Here is a 21,616-nt window from a genome sequence, read left to right on the forward strand (position 1 = left end):
CTCTGAGAAACGCCTGCTACCAACCCTCTGCCATTCTTTTAGGCTCTGCTGAAATCAGGATTCGGTCCCGACATTCCCCCCCAGTGTGGGACGGAGCCTCCTCCTCGTGGTCCTAATGCAGTTGGGCCCGGGATTTAATCTATGATGTTGCTTTTAGGGATGTTCAAGTCTAATGGAAGGAAATTGCAAGTGTTCTTAGAAATGGCTGCCGTCAGAATCCACAGACAGATCTTTAGGAGGGTCTCTCCCCAGAGGGTATATCCCTCCCTCGTTTTATGTCCACTTCCCTGTGTGGTCTAGTCCCAAGTCAGCTTTCTTATGATAGGGTCCCTGCCACCACGAGTCACAAAAAGAACACTGCCACTGCCAGATTCAGATCACAGATCTAAATGTAAAAGGTAAAACAAAATTTCCGGAAGAGAATCTTAAAAAAATTTTCCATGACTATCAGGTGAAGAAAAATGTCTAAATAGGATATGAAAGTACTAGCTATAAAAGACTGATAAGCTGGATTACATTAGAATAAAATATCCTGGGGGCGCCCGGGAGGCTCGATTGTTAAGCCTCTGCCTTCAGCTCAGGTCATGATCCCAGGGTCTTGGGATTGAGCCCCGCATCGGGCTCCCTGCTCGGCGGGGAGCCTGCTTCTCCCCCTCCCTGTCTCTGCGGCTCCCCCTGCTTGTGCTCTCTCTCTGACAGACAAATAAACACAATCTTAAGAAACACACACACACACACACACACACACACAATTGAAAGGTAAGTGCAGAATGGGAAAAGTTAGGTACAGGAAAAACAAGAGACTGTACCCATTTTTAGGATATACGAAAAATTCAAACAGATCTATAATAAACATAGAACCTGATTGAAAAATAAATAGCAGAAGATCTGTATAGACACTTTATGAAAGATGATGTCCAAAGGGTCAACAAACACGTGAAAAGGGAGCTCAGCCGTATCAGGGACATACGAATGGAAATCACAAGGAGACGCACGATATACCCAACCGACACTGTTAAAACTACGTTGTCGGTAAGACAAGGAGCGCCCAGAACTCTCATAATAACCCTGCTCATCAGAATACAAACGAACACAGCCATTTGGGACGATTCTTTGCATCGCCTTCCAAAGCCGTGCCCCGTGTCCTGACAGCTTCTTCCCGACACTCAAGCTCCACAGAAACACGCACGTGTGTTCACCAAGAGACAAGTACCAGCATCTTGATGGCAGCGTTTCCCACAGAAACCAAGAACAGGAAGCCACGGCAGTGTTGCGCGAGGACGGAAGGACAAACTGCGGCCCGCGTACAAGACGGGCTGTGGCGGCGCGGGCAAACGCACGCACGAGCCCTACACCTGCCACCGCAGAGCAGTCTCGCAGCGTAAAGCTGGCTAACGGGAGGCGCGTGTGATGACACGTTTGCAGCTTCACTTACAGGACGCCCCAAACAGGCCGGAGTCACCTCAAGTGTTAGACATCTTGGGGCGCTGTGAGGGCCCCTGGAGGATGGCTATTTTGCTACTGCTTTGCCTGGATGGTGGTTGTAGGCTCATTCTGTGGCAGTTCAGTAAGACGCAGACGTAGCGTTGCTGTATTTTCTGTGTGTTTTGTTATGGTTCAATAAAGAAGGTTAAAAATCAAGGCCCACTACCTACCCAGCAGAGGGTAGCCCTCGTCCCTGCTGCAGATGAGGTACGCCATGCCAAACATGCTGGAGACAAGAAAAGAAAAGAAGTTAGAGTCATAACAGGGAAATACCGACACTGAGAGTGTTTCATTCTCAGCTCCCGGAAAGTCTCCTATCTCCTGACTTAAGGGTTGCAGATGCCTGGGGGAGGAGAAAAGAGAAATTCTTACCTGGGAAGAAGGAGCTCAAACAACTTTGGAGCCTGGGACAGTTTCAGTAAATGCCTGTTGAGTCTGCACTGGTGGAACCGAAACCCTTTCTGGGGAAACCAGACACCATGATGGGACTCAAGGACACGCATGTGGCATACGGCATCACAACCCGAAAGCACCACCAGGTGCTCAAACAGCAGCGGCCCCCTCTCTGGCGAGCCCACGCTTTGTGCCTGGTGTAGTTCCACGTGCTCTGCATATATCATCCTTGACTTCTGACGAAGACCTCATCGAGACAGCACTAGTATGTCCATTTTACAGAGGAGAAAACCGAGGTTCAGAGAGTTTAGCTTGCCCAAGATCCCACGGGTAGTGGGGACAGCGCCAGAGAATACCGACAGAATCCGCATTGACAACCGCTGGTGCCTGCGCTTACCCACTGCATATCACTCTTTTTTTTTTTTTAAGATTTTATTTATTTATTCGACAGACAGAGATCACAGGTAGGCAGAGAGAGGGGGGGAAGCAGGCTCCCTGCTGAGCAGAGAGCCTGATACGGGGCTCGATCCCAGGACCCTGGGATCATGACCCGAGCCGAAGGCAGAGGCTTAACCCACTGAGCCACCCAGGCGCCCCTGCATATCACTTCTCGAAGGAGCCTTTTTAGGCAACGGGACCACCCCCTTGCCAGCACTACTGCACTGTTTTGTGATGTCTCTGCTGCAGCGTGCGTGGCATACAGCTCATTTTGTCCACTGCATACGCTGGTGCCTCCCTATGAAACGGTGAGTTTGGGGGCAGGCACCCGGTCCGGTTCATATTTGCATATTTGCACTCTTGTATTTGCAGAAATGGTACAGAAAAACTATGAGGAGGCCAGCCTGCGATCGGGTAGTCCTGGGTTTCTGGGGTAGACAGACTGATTAACGGCCCCCCTTTTCACCCCTACCTGTGTCTGTGCCCTGTGCTGTTCACTCTGGGCTCCGCCTGGTGAATGCTTTGTCAGTGCGACGTTACCAACCCTGACCCAGGGACTGGAGAGATGCTCGGGCGTTGGGCGCGCTCGCTCTCACTCTCCTGATATTGCTGTGACTGCATGTCTGGGTCAGGGTGAGGCAGGCTGAGACACACAGAGCCAAACCATCCCCGTCGGTCACCAGACTCCACAGTTATCCTCCCTGACATCGTCCTGGATCAGCCGACGGCCTGTTGAGCCCCAGGCGTGGGAACAAGCCTAGTCAAGATCAGCCAAATCCAGCCAAGATCGGTTGAACCCCACGTATTTGTGGGACCAACAAATGTTTATTGTGGTCTCTACTAAGCCACCAAGGTTTTGTGGCTGCCCAGAATGCAGCCTTATTGTGGTATTTCGAAACCCGGCTTTATTCATTCATTCAAAGAGCGTTTTATTGACGGTCCGCGCATGCCACGTGCAGTGCTGCCCCCAGGGACACAAAGGTCCATAAGAAAGACTCCTTGACCCAACTGTAGCCCTGACTCTTTTGTCTGACCGCTGAGACCTAGATTCTAGCTAACACGAAGAATCGATACCTTCCCACGTCCCATTTACTCACTCACGCGTTCACGACTATTGGTGCCCACTGTGCACCAAGCCTGGGAATATAAAAATGAACAAGAAATAGCCAGTCTCTGCAAAGAGCTCACAATGTAGGAAGTGAAAAGCCTATCGGGTCAGTAATTGTGCTGGGTACATGCCAGAGAGGTACATAGAAGAGGTAACGCTGGGCTGCCTGAGCTGGACTGGGCCCTTCCAGAGCCAGCCTCAGGGAGGAAGAGATCCCTGAGCTAGATTTCAAAAGTTGACTGTAGTATCCCCAGCAGACTGGGGACGGGGTGGGTCATGGAGAAGACAATCTATTCCCCCCCAGAGAGGGGGGAACAGGAGGAGACAAAGTTGGAAAGGCAGGGGATTACCCTGTATGTCCTTTCAAGGAAAGTGAACGTTATCATGAAGATGCCTGGGAGCCACTGAGGGGTTCTGAGTCCCAAGTAACACCCACACGTCTAAGCCGGGCTCAGGAGGAACATGGCTCACCGCAGGCCGGCAGGAGCAGCGATCTCTTACTCGCTCTAGCCCCATCGAGGCCTGGCACACGGTTGACATGATCAGTAAATACTTCATGGTTGGCCACTGTGTCCATCTGAGTCCAAAGAGATACTCCAATGAGGGACTCTGTTCTGTTTGGACAACCTGTGGAGACGCACCCACCAATGATCAGTAATGAGGGTAGAATGGGATCCTGCACCATCTACAGTGTCAGTAGGATAGAGAAAGTTGAAGGATTTTGAAATCGGGGCCTTGGTCTGGGGAAGGCATAGATTTTAATTTCATAAGTTGGATTCAGATCTGACATGGGCAACCAATGGGTTGTTTTGGTTTTTTTGTTATCTTAATTTCCCCACTTCTTTACCAAAAAGTACCACAAAATCCGTGCCCCACACTCACACTTTCTCGTTAAGCCCCAGACACTGGTAGACCGGTCCGGAGTCCGCAACACCCTTCATGACCTTCTTTGGAAGCTCTTTGAAAAAGTAGGCTGGGAGGTTGCTGCCATTGTAGGTGACGGAGTCACACGTCACAATCCCTGGGTAGTACATCATCATTCTGGCTGCTATGTTGACTTTCTGACCAATAACTGAAACAGAAAGGAGGAAGGCAAAGACCAGGGAGAAAACAGCCATTGAACGATTAGAATGTGATCTGAAACATACTGTCCCCAAGGGGCATTTTCAATCCTTACTCCTTTGGCCTCTCATGAATGACACAGAAATCCTGCCTTCGACCACCCTCATTCTGCCCATGGTTTTTAAAAACTATACAGGGAGTTAACCTGATTAGCTATCCACAAGTTTCTACCTCTCCTGGGAGGCCACAGGGACAATGTGGTCGGAGATTAAAGGGTCTTGAATATGGAGAAGGTTCTGTATGGGCAGTGACTATAGGCCTGAGGGCTCCCAGAGGAGCTGTAGCTGGTCTTCTGCTACAAGACAGACAAGCACAAGCTTGGGTGGGGGACACTGACCTCCCAATGAGGCACAAAATTGCAACTTTTCATTTTCAAAACGAATCACCTTCATTTGGGAATGCCTTTTTTTTTTTTTTAAGATTTTATTTATTCATCTGAGAGAGAGAAAGAGAGTATGAGTTGTAGGAGGGGCAGAGGAAGAGGGAAGCCCGATGCAGGACCCTGGGATCATGGTCTGAGCCGAAGGCAGACGTTTGACTGATTGAGACACGCAGGCGCCCCATTGGCAATTTCTTAAGATTGAGTAATTAGGGCTAGAAGGGGTGAGTGTGCCAGACAGACTCGGGATATTTTAAAGGATGACACACTAGTGTACAGCTGAAGGAAGCCGTGCAGCTTCGATCCCCGTCTCTATCTGTACGTTAGCAAATTCCTTGGGCAAGTTAGTAGTTTCAGACTCTCCCATGCTTTCATTTCCTCATCTGTAAATGGGGATGTAACAGTATCCCTCTCAGGGGACAGTTTATAAAAATTAGTGAGTGAGGACACCCCGGTGGTTCAGTTGTTAAGTGTCTGCCTTTGGGTTAGGTCATGATCTCAGGGTCCTGGGATCGAGCCCCGCATTGGGCTCTCTGCTCAGCAGGAAGCCTGCTTCCTCCTCTCTCTCTGCCTGCCTCTCTGCCTGCTTGTGATCTCTGTCTGTCAAATACATAAATAAAATCTTTTAAAAAAATTGATTATTAAAATTTAACCATGCAATAAAGCACAGTATCGTGCATCTCCATATACCTGTCACCCAGCCCCAAAAGCCCCAGACTTGTGGCCAGTCCTGCCCCATTCCCACTCCCATCTGCTCTGCACCCTGCGTTATTTAAGAAATCCTATCAGACATCTGGTCGTTTCAGACATAACTCTTCCAGTATTCTAGATGCTTTGTTTCTGAATATCTTAAACGGTAATAGGGTAATAGGAGGGAAGTCAAAGCAGTGAAACCATGAGATAACATTTACTTTCTATTTCCTTTTGAGATTTGTGTTGTTTATCAGGAATACCAATATCCTTAAATTTCTTTAGGATTTTTAAACAGTAATTAAGAGGCGTAACTGTGGAGCGCCTGGGTGGCTCAGTGGGTTAAGCCGCTGCCTTCGGCTCAGGTCATGATCTCAGGGTCCTGGGATCGAGTCCCGCATCGGGCTCTCTGCTCAGCAGGGAACCTGCTTCCTCCTCTCTCTCTCTCTCTGCCTGCCTCTCTGTCTACTTGTGATCTCTGTCAAATAAATAAATAAAATTAAAAAAAAAAAAAAGAGGCGTAACTGTCTCATGTTAATGGGCAACGACTAGAAAGTCCCCTCATTCCAGGAGCCGAGAGCCCCCACTGCTCCCTCGAGGACTACACATCCGTAGTTGTGCAGAGCCCCAGAAACGCGCACTTTGCGAGTGTCGAGCTGCCAGTGGGCGAAGCTACAGGGCTCGGTTCCTCCTGGAAGACTATATGCTCTACAGGGCAGGGCCCAAGTGTCACTCAGCTCCATCCTTCCTCCCACAGAGCTGGGGGGCAAGGCGCGGGGAGGCGAGCTAGCCCAGCACACCTGTGTACTCGTGTCTCACAGAATGCCCGACGATTCCGCAGAAGACAATCCCGCTGGCCACGCCGATGGAGACAGTACTGGGGCCCGGAAGAAAGCAAGAGAGTTGTAAAGCAAAAGGGAAAGAAAATGGGTAGAGAAAACGTGGGGAGGGCGGGGACGTGACGATGAAGGGGGCGGGCAGGGAGGGAAAGGATTTTCAACAAGTAATTCTTCCATGGTGGGGAGTCTAGGGCCACTGGACAGGGTCTAGAGCTGTGAAGGGAGGATGGTTTGAGACACAGAACTAAGTCCTTAGAAGTGATAAATCAGTTCACTTTTCTGCTATTTTTAAGTATTCATCTGAGCCACTTTTCTAGAAAAGAACCCCTCATCGCCCCAAGTGGACTTTCAATGGAGAGTGGCTGTGGCTGGAGGTAATTTAACTATCTTTGCTGTTGCTCGAAAGAACAAAGTCATTATTTTGAAAGGAAGTAACTCAGATGTAGTATGTGGCATCAAAAGCTAACTTCGTTGGTCCCCGAGGATGGCTGCATATACAGATGACCGGGGGCTGACACAGCAGGGATATTTAGAGCAGGGGGTGATACGCGTTAAAGTTGAGCTACAAGTTGGGTCCTTGGGGTGCTCGGGTTAGATGAACCCGAGGGCCTGGGCTCTCAGGCAGCCAGGGCTGGGGACAGTAACCCTTACTCATCTTAACCATTTTACTGTGAGTAGATCATCTGGAGGCCAGATCAATATGTAAATTTCCAGCCCAAGGACTCATTGTATCTCCTAATTATTAAAAATCAGTGCAGGTGTCCAGCTTAGCGCTGGTGGTTCAGCCTCTACCAAGAAGTAAGCCAGAGCATCGAGACACAACCCCATTCTGTTTTCTTGCAAACCTACTGCGTTTTGACTTTGTAAGGGTGTCCTTTCTGCACTTGACCTCTACCGTCCCTTTATCACTGCACCGGGGCTGGGTCAGCCCTCAATAGTGAATGCAGACAGCCCTCTCCTCACTTCCTGTTCCCTGCTCCTTGTCTTCTCTCCCTAGATACTACAAAAGGCTCAGGGACCACCGGATGGGATCAGGGTCAACACTCACTGGATTTTGTGAACCTGAGAGCAGAAGTCAAATATATCCACAGCACTCTCCAAGGCATGAGTGACCTCATCAGGAGCCTTTTCCCCAGGGAAACCAAAGACACAGAGGAAGGAGCAGCCCTGTGAGGGAGAGAGTCAGCAAACACAGCACGGTGACCTTTAAAGGGGACCAGCCAGAAGGCCCAGGGGAAGGTGGGCAGCAACTTTCCCTGTTGGGTCCCATTTCATCATGATTTCTCTCCTGCCTATTTTCTGTTTAGTAAATGTCATCTAACTTCTAGTGCATCGCCAACAAGGGTTCCAGCTGGAGGAGAGCTCGCTTTTCTCCAGAGAGAATGGGTTGTCCTGGGCTACGGGTGCCCCCACGTGCCTCTTCCCTTGCCTCCAAGATCTCCTGCTACAGGGTGTTAAGCGTCCGTGTGAGAAGCAGCACAGAGCAGGGGAGGAGGCATGAGAAAGTCTGTGTTCTCAGGCCCCTTCACAAGTGTGGAAACGTGGGCAGCTACACTCTGTGAACTTCAGTTTCTCAGTCTGCGAAGGGATGTAGCACAGAGCTGCCAAGGTTCCTTCGGCTACTAGGAGGGTGTGTGTGCGTGTGTGTGTGTGCGCGCGCGCGTGTGTGTGTGCGCACGTGTGTGTGCGTGTGTGTGCGCGCACATATGTAACTTTGTAAACTACTTTATAGTATGTGTAGACTTTTGTAACCTTGATGTTCTATTTGTAAACTTATGTATCACAGTATATACATATACGATATAAACTTGATATACAGTTACACCTGGGGGGCTCTAATGTTCTTTTCAGATATTGTTGTTATTCTGAGGGAGAAAGGCTTCAACGGAGAGTGCTTTTCCTTGGCATGACCTTAGCTGTTCCGAGCAGAGATTAAGCTCGGAAGCTCCCGTTCTTAGTATCAATCCCTTAAAAATTACCTCAATCAGATGCTGTTGTCTGTAAGGAAAGAGGATAATAATTGAAGGACAATGGGCTACAAATTTCAATCTAAGTTCTAGCCTCATGAAATGCAAAAGAGAATGCCTTGATCTCCTCAGCCCTCTTCACAGATCCTAGCTGGTGCAGGGCTCTGTCTTGGTGGGAGAAAGGAAGCCCTGCTTCTCGGCTGTGTGAGGACTCAAGGGTAACCCTTTCTCCAGAAAGCCCCGTAAATGAAGGAGGGAGTGTGGGGTGGTCATCGAGTGCTCTGCTCACGAGATGCAGACGCGCACGCACACTCATACACTCGCGCACACTCATGCACGCGCACGCACTCGTCCACACACACGCGCACACTCATGCACACGCGCGCGCACTCGTCCACACACACGCGCACACGCGCGGAAACCCCGGAGATGGGGAACCGATGCTCACCAGAGCTTCTGCGTAATTCGTCGGTCCCCCTGTTCTTCTCCGACGTGATTAGGAGCGGATTAAAAACACCCAGAAGCAAACAAAACCAAACAAAACGCCCAGAAGCTAGAGGTGCCACCCCCCAGCCCCTGCCTCGCTCCCCTCTTTGGCCTCCCTCCCCACCCCCACCCCGTGAAGCTGAAAGGGGGACCTGAGGCTTAGACACGGCGGGTGCGGATTATGAGAAACAGGCTCCGGACACCTGCCCTCAACGTCCCGGCAGACGCGGCGCCATAGGTGCACCTGCCGGGAGCGCAGGCCCCGCGCAGCGCCGAGGGCAGAGGCCGGAAGGCGGACCAGGCGGGTCGGAATCCACCCGTGCCCGCTGGCGGACCTCATCTCGCCCGCCGCGGCGCCTCTGCACCCGCCTCTGAGAGGAGCCCCGCTGGCGAGCCGGGTCGGTGCGCAAAGCGCCGGGAACAGCGCCCAGGGAGCGCGCGGCCGCCGCACAGGCTGTGTCCGGGTCAGGACGAGACGGTGCTTTCGGGTTAAAAGCGTCTCCTCCCTCTCCCCGGCGGAGGCGCACCGGTGCGCCCGCCCACCTCAAGTGCCCCGCCCGCCGCTCACACCCACCTTGTCGAACATGAACACTTTGTTGATTTGGCCTCGGAAGACCCTCAGGACGGAGCTGATGTGCACGCAGGCGTCCTGGATGGCCGAGCCGATGACCTCGGCCTTGTCTTGGTCCTTAAACATCAGGTTCACAAACACAATGGTCACCGGGCGCAGCTCAGACAAATAGCCCCGGAGCTGCTTGTCGTCGATCTGGGGAGCAGAGAGCGGCTGTCCTCAGCGTGCGTCCTTGGCACCGGGCTCGTCGTCCCAAACCCACCTCCACGACGTCGTCACTGGGGAACCCCGCAAAGCTGCACTTCTCGGAATCAGGGGCGCAGCATGGCAGACCCGCCCGCAGCGGAGCCGCCGGACACGGAGCGCACCGTCCCCGGCTCTCCGGGGTGGCGTCCATACCGGCTCGTGCGCACCACGCCCTTGTCCCCTGCGGCTCCCCGGCGCCAGGAGGAGCGTGGCAGTCCAGAAAGTGATGCTGCTCCTGTTGGCACTCTCACAGTTTAGGGGTAAGAACAGAGTGTTACGTAATCCAGCCTTAAATTTTCACAGCCTGGGACTGTCCAGGACACTCTCCCGTTCTATCCCTCTTTATCTCCCAGTGAAATAAAAGCAGATTATCCCCACTTCACTGGTTAGATAACTGAGACATGAAGCAACACTACAAGCTTCTCAGGGTCACAGGGAACCCAATCTCCAGGCTCCTCGTCCAATGCTCCATTCACAACTCGCACCGGCGCCCCTGGCCCTCTGTTTCATTCCACTCCCCTCTGCTCTCCACCCTCAGCCACAACCGGCCCGGGAAAGGAGAGAAGCGCATTCCCAAATCGTGCCTGCTTATCATCATTCTTGAATTTTGTTAAATCAAGCGCATAGCAAACCAGCGGGGGAAAATCATTGCATTTTCTCTCCAAATAGTACAAAACTGTCAGAGTTGCCATTGACGAAAGAGGGAATTGTGCGTGGGGCCTGCAGTCCTGCCCCCTAACTGGCTGGGACAGTCCTGGTTTTAGGTAATTTTATACTTTTCATAAAAGATGATTTAATAGGGGAGCCTGGGCGGCTCAGTGGGTTGGGCCTCTGCCTTCAGGTCAGGTCATGATCTCAGGGTCCAGGGATCCAGCCCCGCATCGGGCTCCTTGCTCAGCGGAGAGCCTGCTTCTCTCTCTCCCCCTCTCCCTGATGCTCTGCTTACTTGTGCTCTCTCTCTAACTCTCTGTCAAATAAACACATACAGTATTTAAAAAAAAAAAGATGATTTCATAATGTCTAATGAATCAATGTGATAACTTTTCTTCAATAAATCACTAAATAAGAAATTAATATTAAATAAAGATTTAAAGATGAAATCTAGCAAAGAAATGAGTTCAAAATGATTCCATTGGACTGTGTGCACCTCTGAGGATCTCTGTGCTCTAGGTGTAGTCTTGGTACTGTGGGGAAAGGTTGTCTTTGCTGCTTTCAGCCCCCGAGCTGTATCTTTTTAGCCGGTGTTTGTCATTCCTCCCCACAGCCTTCCTGCGGACTCACGGAGTCTACCTTTTACCCTGTTCCTGGAAGCCTTGCTCTCCGCTGGCTGCTGCTCTCCTGGAGGCAGGGAGGGAGGGTTTTCCGGAGCTTCAGAAATCTCAGGGGCCCCACAGTGGCAGGTAAGGGAGGCAGGGCTTTTAAATTGGGCTGAAGGTGGAGGGTGAGTTTGGCTACCACTTCCTACTGGGAAGGCACCCGTCCACTGTGCAGGCTTGCCAAAGAGGTCCTCCACGACACAACTGAATTTTGATGGAATTAAGGGTTAAAACATGCATGTATCAGGAAGATGTACAGCCTGTGCAAAAAAATATAGGATTCGGACAGAACAAGGTTCAAATCCTAGCTATGTCTCTTACTTTAATAATCTCAGAAAAGTTCCTGGTATCCTTCCAGGTCTCGGTTTTCTCATATATAACGTGGGGACAGAGCTCTCCAGCAAGGACTGTGAAGGATCAATACGTGAGAGCAGAAGGCCCAGCCTATGGTGAGTGCTGAGGGTCACATGAATCAATATGTTTAAGGAACCCTAGATCTAAGCAAATAAAAAGGGAAAATTTTAGAGGGTGAGGTAGTTCTGGGCATTGTAATTATCCATATTGTTAACTCCCAAAGCTCAAGATAAGGCGAGCCAGTGACTGAGAGAAACAGTATAGCAATGCTAATTCATTTGAGTTCTTTCCACTATGGCTTAGACAAAGGGTGGCCACATGTTCTTGTTTGCTGGGAAGAAGTTCCCATTTGCCCAGTTGTATAAAATGCACAGTCCTGGTTTATGCCTGTAGTCAGAGTGTAATTATGAATAATGCCTCCTTTAACTCTTAAAAATATCCTGATTTGAAGAACAAATTTTGTAATCTCCTACACATGGAGAACGTCAGCCCCATCTTCTTTCAGTTCAATGAAACATTTTACTGGCTACTGGTTTTCTCGATCTTTCCTGATGTCCAAGATCCCTGATAAGAAAAGCCAACGAATCAAATGTGCAGATACCTGCTTCAATATGCTTTCCATCACATACTTTTGCAGGGACATCTCGAGCTCAGGGTCGGACTCCAGCATGCACGCAAGCCTCAGGAGGTCTAAGAGAGCAGGAGGAGGGGCGGGATCAGAAAAGCAAGCGTGGCTCTGCAGAGCTAGAGACGGGTCTCCCTGTCCCCGTTCCCTTGGGTGGTGGTCTCCACAGGCCAGTCAGGGACTCTGGGACACCTCGTGGCCAAAGAGAACCAAAGGACGTCCAATGAGAGATTCTTTGAAGTTGCAGGCTTTCCAGAATTCTGTCACATGGAGCTCCAAACCCTGTTATATTTGTCATCATGCTTTGGAATGTGGGGAGACTTTTACATCCAGACCTGAGCTAAAGCAATGGCCACAGGGGATGCGGATGGACAGATGAGAGGAGGACAATGAGAAGGAAGACAGACGGAAGGGGCTGACAGAGGAGAAAGAGAACGATTCAGGAGACTTCTGATCTCTGGGCTTCTCGCTCCCGGTTTGATAGCAACTCGTTGTGTGAATCTGGACAAGTCACCTCACTGCCCTGGGGGCCCCCCATTTCCTCATCTGGAAAAATGGAGGTTGACAGTTTCATACTCAAGAATAGACTAATAGGCGGTGGTAGGAATGAGTGCAAAGAAATAAAAAAATAAGGGAGAAAAAGTGGCGAAAAGTTTTCAGCATGTAATGGAATAACAATAGTGCAAAAAAATGAGATGAAAAATAAGGATGAAGTCTGAAAAGGATATAAATTTAGAAGCAAATTCCATTTAACCCATTTATTGAATATATCCCAAGCCTACTGTATTCAAAATACCACGTAGGCACTACGTGGGAATAAAAAAGTAATGAGGAAGCTTGGGCAGTTTCCTGGAGGCACTTCCTCACAGGCTTCCAAACATTATATGCATGGAAATGCCACACAGAGAAAGAAAAGCTCAAACGGGCGAATAGATCGTAAAGAGGAAGAAGTGGTCAGTGTGAGGTGGCCTCATCGGGGACGGGTTCACAGGAGAACTAGACAATTCTACTGCATCTTGAATGACTTCTGGCATCTTTCTAGAAGGACTGAGGAGGGCATGCCTAGCAGAGGGATGGTGTCAGTGAAAGTCAAGAATGAGCACAGTGCTTTAAAGGACTGGTGAAGTTCTAGCCTGGCTGGCATCCCCGGAGTACTGGAGATTAAGAAATGATGATGGGGACGTTGGCTGGGTAAGAGCCTTACTCTTGGTTTCTGCTCAGCTTGTGATCTCATGGGTTGTGAGATCGAGCCCTGTGCAGGGCTCTGTGCTCAGCAGAGAGTTGGCTTAAAGTGTCTCTCCCTCTCCCCCTCCTCCCACCTCTCTCTCAAATAAATAAATAAATCTTGATTTTTTTTATTTTTAATTTTAATTTTTTTTAAAGATTTTATTTATTTATTTGACAGACAGAGAGCACAAGTAGGCAGAGAGGCAGGCAGAGAGAGGAAGGGAAGCAGGCTCCTCGCTGAGCAGAGAGCCCGATGTGGGGCTTGATCCCAAGACCCTGAGATCATGACCTGAGCCGAAGGCAGAGATTTTAACCCACTGAGCCACCCAGGCGCCCCTAAATAAATCTTTAAAAAACAGGAAGAAGAAATGATATGGGACAGACTATGGAGAGAGACAAGGGAGCAGGAGTTGTTATAAAGGTCTAGGTTAGGGGCGCCTGGCTGGCTCAGTGGTTAAAGCCTCTGCCTTCGACTCAGGTCATGATCTCAGGGTCCTGGGATCGAGCCCCACATCGGGCTCTCTGCTCAGCAGGGAGCCTGCTTCCCCTCTGTCTCTCCACCTGCCTCTCTGCCTACTTGTGATCTCTGTCTGTCAAATAAATAAATGAAATCTTTAAATAAAATAAAATAAAGGTCTAGGTTATCACAGTGGCAATGTGACAGAGATGTACGTGTGCCTACAGGAAAGTAAAGAATCTGGCTGGTCCTTGTTCTTGGTACCTGGGGCGTAACTCCTAAGTCTCTGGAATTTCTCAAGTGATGGGATTGTCTGTTCTTCTTGGACCTTCGGACCACAGCTGGGTTTCGGCTAACGGGGTCTCAGGATGGGGTCGGTTGTGCTGAAAAACGCCAAGTGCGTGAGGAGAGGGTTGGGGCTTCGAGCCATGTGGTATGAGCCTGACCTCCGACCTCTGATGAGGCCAGGAGCCTGAAGAGTGAGTCTCATCACATGGCCAATGAGTCAATCAGTTACGTCTACTTAGCCAAACCCCAATAAAAACTGAAACCCCCGAGCCAGGGTGGACTGGTTGTGGTTGGCGATCACACAGCGACATGCAAGAAGGGTGATGTGCCCTGAGGACACAGAATTTCATGGCTGGGACTCTCCAGATTTTACCCTAAGTGTCTTTTGATTTGGCTGGTCCAGATTTGTATCCTTTACAATAAAACTAAAATCGTGAACTTAGCCATTCCCTAAGATCAATGAGTCATTCTAGTGAATTATTGGGAGCACTGGGGGAACCCCTACATTTATAGATAGTTGGTCAGAAATTCAAGTGGCCTGGGGGTCCCAGAGCTTGCCTCTGGTGTTCAAAGTTGCGGGGTGCAGGGGGAGGGGCTTGGAGAGAGCATAACCTGTGAAATCTGTGCTAACTCCCAGTGCTTAACATCAGAATTGCATTGTGATACTGCAGTGCCCAAAGTGAAGCCTGAAGAGGCCCTGTACTGAAGGCACCAGTAAGACCTAGGAAACGAGATCAGGTAGAGCTGGCTCAAGGGGTGTCCAGTGGACCTTCTCCATCTCTGGAGCTTTTGGGTTCTTGGCCTTTCTTGGTCAATTCTGCAACAGTTTCCATCCTGCCCAACCTCCTGCCCCATTACATACTACAGCTTAGTAAAAGTATTATCTACTCTTTGTAATGTTCAGAATATCTAAGACCCGTATGTAGATGGCAGAGAAGAAGGATGATTCAGACATGCTCCTGAAGTTCCAGTGTGGAGGAAGAAAAACTATGGGAGAAAGAGAAGTAGCTCAGAGCTTAGACAGGGTCGAAATCAATTCTTAGGCCCAAGCCTGTGGTGCTACGTCAGCAAACCAAAACTTGAGATACTGTCACGTCCCTGGAAATGCCCCACTTGACCGGAAATGCAGTATATCTAGCCAGCCAATCCCCAAATGCCAAGCCAGCCTCCGGTTTCTCAGCTCAAACAAGGTTGACCATGTGGCCCTAAGCAGCTGGATATTTTCTACTTGTTGCTTTCTTGTTCTTTATTGCCCGTCTTATAAAAGCTGCCTTCTGCCCCATTTTGCAGGTCTCCTAAAGAAGGATTTGAGTTTGTTTCGAGTCACCTAGATTGTCTTTAACCATTTTTTAACAACATGTTAATGTTGGAGTACCTGTTTGGCATTCAGTAGAGATGACCCATGGGCAGTTTTTTTGAGTCTAGAAATCAGATAAAAGCCTGGGCTGGATTCTGGCAGTTAGGGCTGGATCTTATGTGAGGCAACTAGCAAGACCATGAGTAGCGCCTCCTTAAATTTCGCACCTGAGGCTTCTCCTTTCCTCACCCTAGGCCCAGTCTGCTGGGAGTCCTAGGAAAGAGGAGCACGGATGAATAGAACAGATCTCCAAGAGGTCGGTAGGAAAGACTAGAGGGTCAAGGAAAGAGCCCTAGAATAACCAACATTTAAGGAATGGGAAGGAGACAAAGCAAGGGCAGTGGAAACAGGTGGCTTAAAGTGTAAAAGCAAAACTGAGAAAGAATATTCATGAACCCAAGGAAAGAGGAGAAGCTCATGTCCATAAGAAGAGAATAGTCTCAGGCCAACCAGTTAGGATGAGGCCTGAAGAGAGGTTACCTGCTTTGGTAAGTTGATGGTCATTGGTGGCCTTGACCTCAACAGTCTCAAGAGACGGGAGAAGTGGCTAGAAGCTAGAGGTCAGGGGCTCTAGACGCTAGAATAGGTGAACACATGCCCCCGAGGCACAGGCAATTTTCTTGCAAGTTTCCTGGGTGAATAAATAAATGAGAAGATAGGAGGAGGCACAGACATACAGATTACTCTTCTGAGAACTTTGGCGGTGAAAATCAGGAGGGGAAAGTAGGGTTCACAGAGGTTTTATTTTTCCTTTCATCATGGGGCAGACCTGCACATGTTTAGAAGATGAGGGGGGAGAGTCATTGCCAGAGCAGAGGAGGGCGGCCTGAGGAGGGTACTTGGAATCAGCATCCTGAGGAATGGGAAGGAGGTCCCTCTTGTGTGCTGCTGAGGACCAGGAGCCGTACTGAGAGCCAGTTATAATAGAGCCCTGGGTGTTGGTAAGACCCTACTAATCACTGATAAAGGCAAAGGCTCTTGTCCACGGAGTGTACTTACTTTTGTGGTCACCAGAAGGATAATAATTCATGAAAGTCATACACTTTGTGAAAAATTCATCAAAATTAAAAGTAGAAGGCGGTTTTAAGAAATTAACCTAAATAAAGAAAGAGAGAAGATTTTGGTTATCCCGAGGGTTGTCTGGTCCTTTGAATAGAATTTCTCAGCAGAAAGGGGAGGGAGTGTGCTTCTGAATGTCCAGGACAGGGTAAACAGAGACTGCATACTTAGACAACAACGATCTTTCATTTGGATGTGATTACATTAAAAATATTTCTTATTATTTCATAAGATCTCAAACTTCAGTGTGTACACACAAGGCCACACTAGGGGCTCGCCTGCATACTTTTCCACTCCTACAACTTTCTTCTTTCTTTCCTTCATAACATTTTAATGTAAATAAAACCCGGTTAAACCATCTATCATTTCTTTCTTATATCATAAGGATAAAGGGACAAAGGGGGCCGATGCCCAAAAAAGTAATAGGAGCAACCCCAGCAGTAAGAGTCACACCATGGGAACCCGGTGCTGCGGTTCCTTGAGAATGACACAACCTCGGCTCTGCGGTGTTCTTGCCTCCCAGCCCAGGTGAGTAACCTTAGTCCAGAAGTGAGAAAGGGTCCGGCAAAACCAAATGGAGGGACATTCATCAAGACGGTCAATGCTCTTACTAAGTATCAGGGTCAAATGAGGAAACACTGAAGAATGGCCATCGATTGCAGGAGACTAAGAACAACGCCCAAACGCCAAAACGCAGTGCGCGATCGGGGATAGAGCGCCGGAACGTCCCACCGAGAGCCTCCCGTAGGAAACTAGTGAGGTCCCCGGGAGGCCTTTCTTCAGCGAGCAGTCGTGCTGCCGTCGGTTTTCTGGCCTCGACCACTGCACTCCGGTTATGGAAGATGTTAACCTCTGGGGAAGCTGAGTGAGGAAACTGTACTAACGTTGAACTTTTCTGTGAGTCTAAAGGTCATGAAGATTCAAACAGTTTCTGAAGGTGTAAGGAACGACCGAAGAAGTCAGGGAACGGCACTGTTAGCCAGCTAGGTCGCGCGGCCTGGGTGCAGGTGGAGGGCGGCCAGGCGTGGGGGTGCCCGCTGATGCCCGGTGTGGGAGAGCCTCCCGCCTGCGCCCCTACCCCGGCGGCTACCCCGATCCCCACCTCCCGTCGGCCTCGCGGTCCACTCCGGTTCAGCCGGGGGCACAGCCCTGCTCCCTGCCGCACACGCCCAGAGCCCAGTTCTCCGACCGGCCGCACCCCCCGCAGCCCGTCTTCGACTCCGGCACGGTGCTTGCTGCCGGGCAGGGCTGTGGGAAGCGTCCCTTCCCGCCCTGGACGGCTGCCCCTCCTGTCCTCACCACAGTGATCCCCTCCCTGAGTCGGGACGGTGCTGAGTCGCGAGAGCGACGGCCGATGGCAGCCTCAAACGCCAACCCTCTGCTCCCGGGGCATGCGCAGGAGACCGTCCTCTTCCTTCCCTGGCGCCCTGGCTCCGCCGAAGGCCTCAAGCCCAAAGTCCACCTCCTCGGGTAGCAGAGAAGCCCAATCTCGTCCTCTTGAACGCCCGGCCGTGGCTCCTGGACGAGAGCCTGTCCGTCACTCAGGCTCCCACCCAGGAGCCTCGCAGGACCTGCCTTCCCAGTAGCGTCCCGACGGGGGTCCCCGGCACAGACCGACAGAACTTTCTGGAAGCGGCCGCATCGCACCTACCTTAACAGCTCTCTGATCCGGGATCCTCTCAATTTCGACCATGCTCCGGTCGCAGAGCTGCCAGCAGTTTGGTGACAGGATGACGTCATTCATCTGCGCCATGTTCTGCGCAAGGCGCACGTCATCCACCGCCTGCCCAATCACCAGAAAGTAGTTGCGTGTTTCGTCTCCGAAGACCAGCATGGTGATGTGGCCGGCAGCCAGGGCTGGCGCGGAGGCAAGCCACAAAGTTCTGGGTCAGCCCCCGGCACAGCCCGAGTCTCGTGCGACTGCGCTACCTCAGAGCAAATGCAGCTTCTGGGACTTGACGGAGGCGCCATAGGATGCGCCTGCGCCAGACCTTCCCAAACTCTCCTTCCTCCCGAGCTAGAAACTCGGCTCCTGGTTTTCACCTTCCGGTGACGCCTCTCGCTGTAGCTGGCCCTTTCAGTCCCCCAAGTTATTTTATCCCCTTTTCAATTTATTTGTACTGAAGAGCAACAGAGAACAACTTTAGTAATTCCTTTTGGAGGGGGTCTGCATTTTCTCAGAGACTGAGGCTTTGACTAAAAGGAAACCCTGAGGGTTGAATGTGAGGCACCAGCCAGAGGGGAAAAGGTGGGGGGAAGGAGGAGGTATTTTGGCAGTCCGGGCCCACCCCGACGACGTGCCCTCTGGTTGTGTCCCAGCTGAGAGCAGAAGGTGTCGGTGCCAGAGCCACAAGACAGAATGCGGCAGACACGACAGGCGTGCGAGACGCTCTGTGGGAGGGCTAAGGCGAGCCACGGTTCTGTCAGCGACAGCAACAGCAGCAACAGCAGAACACAGGTTAGTTTGCGGGGTGCTTAGCACGGCCCGTGCTACCCTCAGAGCTCACGCTCCCGTGTTTGTAAGGGCCCGCGAGGAGGCTGTTGGGATGAGCCCAAGTTCCTCAGGGTTCGCCCGGATCTTAACCGCTAGGGGAGGGAGCCACCACTCCTGGTTAGCCTCATTCCAGAGTCCAAGACGTGACGGGTGGGCTGAGCCCCTACGTTCCACTACATTCTGGGTTTCCTCTCAGGGAGAGATGCCTCAGCGTGGGGACCCGCTTCCAGAAGGCGGGGGCGTCTCTCCGTCCTGGGGCTCACCGATCTTGACGCGCACGTCCAGGCCTTCTTCAGACTCCTGCGTCTCAAACAGCCCATGGATCTCCAGGCTGCACTTAATCACCACCGTGATGATGTTCTCCAGCTGCCTCCGCTCCACCTTCCACAAGGCCAGCAGCGCGTCACCTTAAAGGGACAGACACACCCGAAGGCTTCTGAGCTGCCCTGCGGATCTGTTTTGTCTGAAATCTGTATGGACACTCACTCCTCAAACATGCCTCCAGCCAGCCTCAGCCTTCTCCTAGGCGCCTCCTCTGTCGCAGCACAGGCACCCCCGCACTCCTCCCTACCCACCACCTCAGCGAGCCTCCCATACCTGCAAATTTTAAGATGTCTCCTCCAAAAATTAACACTTCTGAGAAAAGGAGAAAACAAGGTAAATTAAACTCCAATTTCTTAATCTTCATCCATGGAATAGAAATTCAGTCAAGAGATCAGTTTGGAGAGTAAACTTATCCAGAGAAGTGTCACACAAGTCACTCACATCCACCGAGCGTGACAGAGCGCAGTGCATGGCACTAGCTGGCGTGCGTGCTCTTTTCCCGTGAATGGGAAGAGGCAGGAGAGAAGTTGGGATTTCTGGTGAGGCCTGCAGCAGCGGCCCGCGCCCATGACAACGGGATGCTCTTGACTGATCAGTACATGTCATCAGCTGGGGCGTGAGTGGCACGGGTGAGGGGACGAGGGGCAGGATTCCACGGAAGTGAGAATCAGGAAACTGGGAAACCACTACGACGGTCAACTCGGGTTTTATTACCAACTTCCCTTTCGTTTAGGCTTTACGACTGAAGTGGGCATTTTTTGCTCTTATTTGTGCCTCCTTACAAATTTGTTGAGCCCTGTTGTGCTGAGTGGGACACAACCAGGAAGTAGATACAGTTTCTGCTTTTAAGGAGCATTAACTTGTGTCTGGCGTGTGACCTTAGCCCGTCAGCCTGATGAAAGACTAGACCCTGAGTTTACCTTAACCGAATAAATATTTTTCTTCATGAATAGTTCAAATTAATATCACAAACAAGATGGTAGGCAGAGGTTGAAAAGTCAGTTGTGCTTCTGAGTTCGTCATTAGAAGAAAGAGCACTAATGAGTTAGTGAAACTCACTTGTCTACTCATACAGCGTTCTCGTCATGACGACATCGGGGTTGTGGCTACGCTTGCTTTTTCGAGTCACTGAATATAACTGAAGTTCTTTAAAGGGAACCTCAGAGTCAGTCTTTCAACTGGTGCAAACACTCTCTCCCTTAAACAGTCTGCGTAGTGAGGTGTGATTACTTTCCTTCACTCGCGCTGTATTGTATTTCAAGAAAGATTGGTTTCTTACACATTTCATGAGGAAAACAAAGATCACATTCTATCAGGCAATAACCAAGAAGTACAGGAAGACGGTCAAGGAGACATACTCAGGTCAGAAGCCCAGGGACACTCACTCTCCACTATTGCGCTGATGTAGTGGTTGAGGATCTCCACCAGCTGCTCGGCCCCTCGGTCCATGTACATGGCCGTGCTGAACTTCTCAGTCATGGCGGTGAACCCTGTAACGAACGTCCACCTCATTTCCTTGGCCGCTTGGAGGAACCAAACAGCCAGGGAAAGAGGAAGCCACTGGAGAGCACTGAACCCTAGCTTTGAAGAACGGGCACGGTTTCTTCTCCATGGCCTTCAGCTGGTCCAGGTCAACCATGGAGCCTCCCATCAACACTTATTATTTAAGGGGTCAGGGAAAGAGGCCCGCTACCTCTGCCCTCCAGATGTCCCACCCTGTACAGGGATGACTGCAATTCCTTTAACTGGTATAGAACTTCCATTCCATGGTAATGAAAACACACGAAATGGAAACATGTCTGAAGAGGTGACACGTTTACTGCTAAGATGTAAACAACACCTGCGGAGGTCAAGTGTGCAGGGCAGGGACATGGAGCCTGAAGTTCCAGGCCTGGGACTGGGGCATCTCAAAGGTTTGCCCATGACTGGACATGCTGGGGAAGGGAAGACGAAAGGGCCAGCACACAGGCTATCCCTCCTCCCTCCTGTCTTCTCCACAGGAATGCCTCCTGTAACAGCGCAAACTCAAAGAAGGCACCCCACTGTGCAGGCGATCCCTGTGTGTTCACCCACATCAAAGATTCCCTCTGCGCTTGCCTGAAATATCGACAAACATCAGGACTCCATCAAAATAATCCACAGAGGGTCGCTCTGGAGAGAAGTCTCCATAGACGATGAGGTCCGGTAAGTGAGCTGCTATCCGGACGATGGCTCGGTCCTGTGATTCTTCTCTTCTGGAGCTCATGTTCAGGGCAAACGTTCAGGAATTTGTGGTCACAGCAAACTGTCCTCAAATAGACCTTCTACAAAGAAAAGCTGAGAATGGAGGGGCACTAGTCACTCAGTCTACACTCCTTGGGCTTCTGTCCCCATAGTTCATCCTCCTCTCTC

General features: G+C 50.7%; 1 protein-coding gene across 1 annotated transcript in view; it reads right to left on the reverse strand.

Moving 5' to 3' along the window:
• The window catches only part of LOC111150861 (adenylate cyclase 10, soluble), a 62,855-nt gene extending 41,385 nt beyond the window's left edge, over nt 1-21,470 (reverse strand). Inside the window, exons 1-12 of the mRNA XM_022508502.1 lie at nt 21,323-21,470; nt 20,611-20,715; nt 19,499-19,537; nt 19,165-19,308; nt 18,059-18,264; nt 16,348-16,444; nt 11,996-12,084; nt 9,482-9,673; nt 7,503-7,621; nt 6,416-6,492; nt 4,307-4,496; nt 1,656-1,711 (exon numbers count right to left, since the gene is read on the reverse strand). Of these exons, the coding sequence (XP_022364210.1) occupies nt 1,656-1,711; nt 4,307-4,496; nt 6,416-6,492; nt 7,503-7,621; nt 9,482-9,673; nt 11,996-12,084; nt 16,348-16,444; nt 18,059-18,264; nt 19,165-19,308; nt 19,499-19,537; nt 20,611-20,715; nt 21,323-21,470 (1,462 nt within the window). The remainder of the gene's footprint in view (nt 1-1,655; nt 1,712-4,306; nt 4,497-6,415; nt 6,493-7,502; nt 7,622-9,481; nt 9,674-11,995; nt 12,085-16,347; nt 16,445-18,058; nt 18,265-19,164; nt 19,309-19,498; nt 19,538-20,610; nt 20,716-21,322) is intronic.
• Between the last annotated feature and the right edge of the window lie 146 nt (nt 21,471-21,616).

Source organism: Enhydra lutris, unplaced genomic scaffold (assembly GCF_002288905.1).
Source record: "Enhydra lutris kenyoni isolate GAN:26980312 unplaced genomic scaffold, ASM228890v2 scaffoldscaffold24, whole genome shotgun sequence".
Classification (NCBI taxonomy): Eukaryota; Metazoa; Chordata; class Mammalia; order Carnivora; family Mustelidae; genus Enhydra; species Enhydra lutris.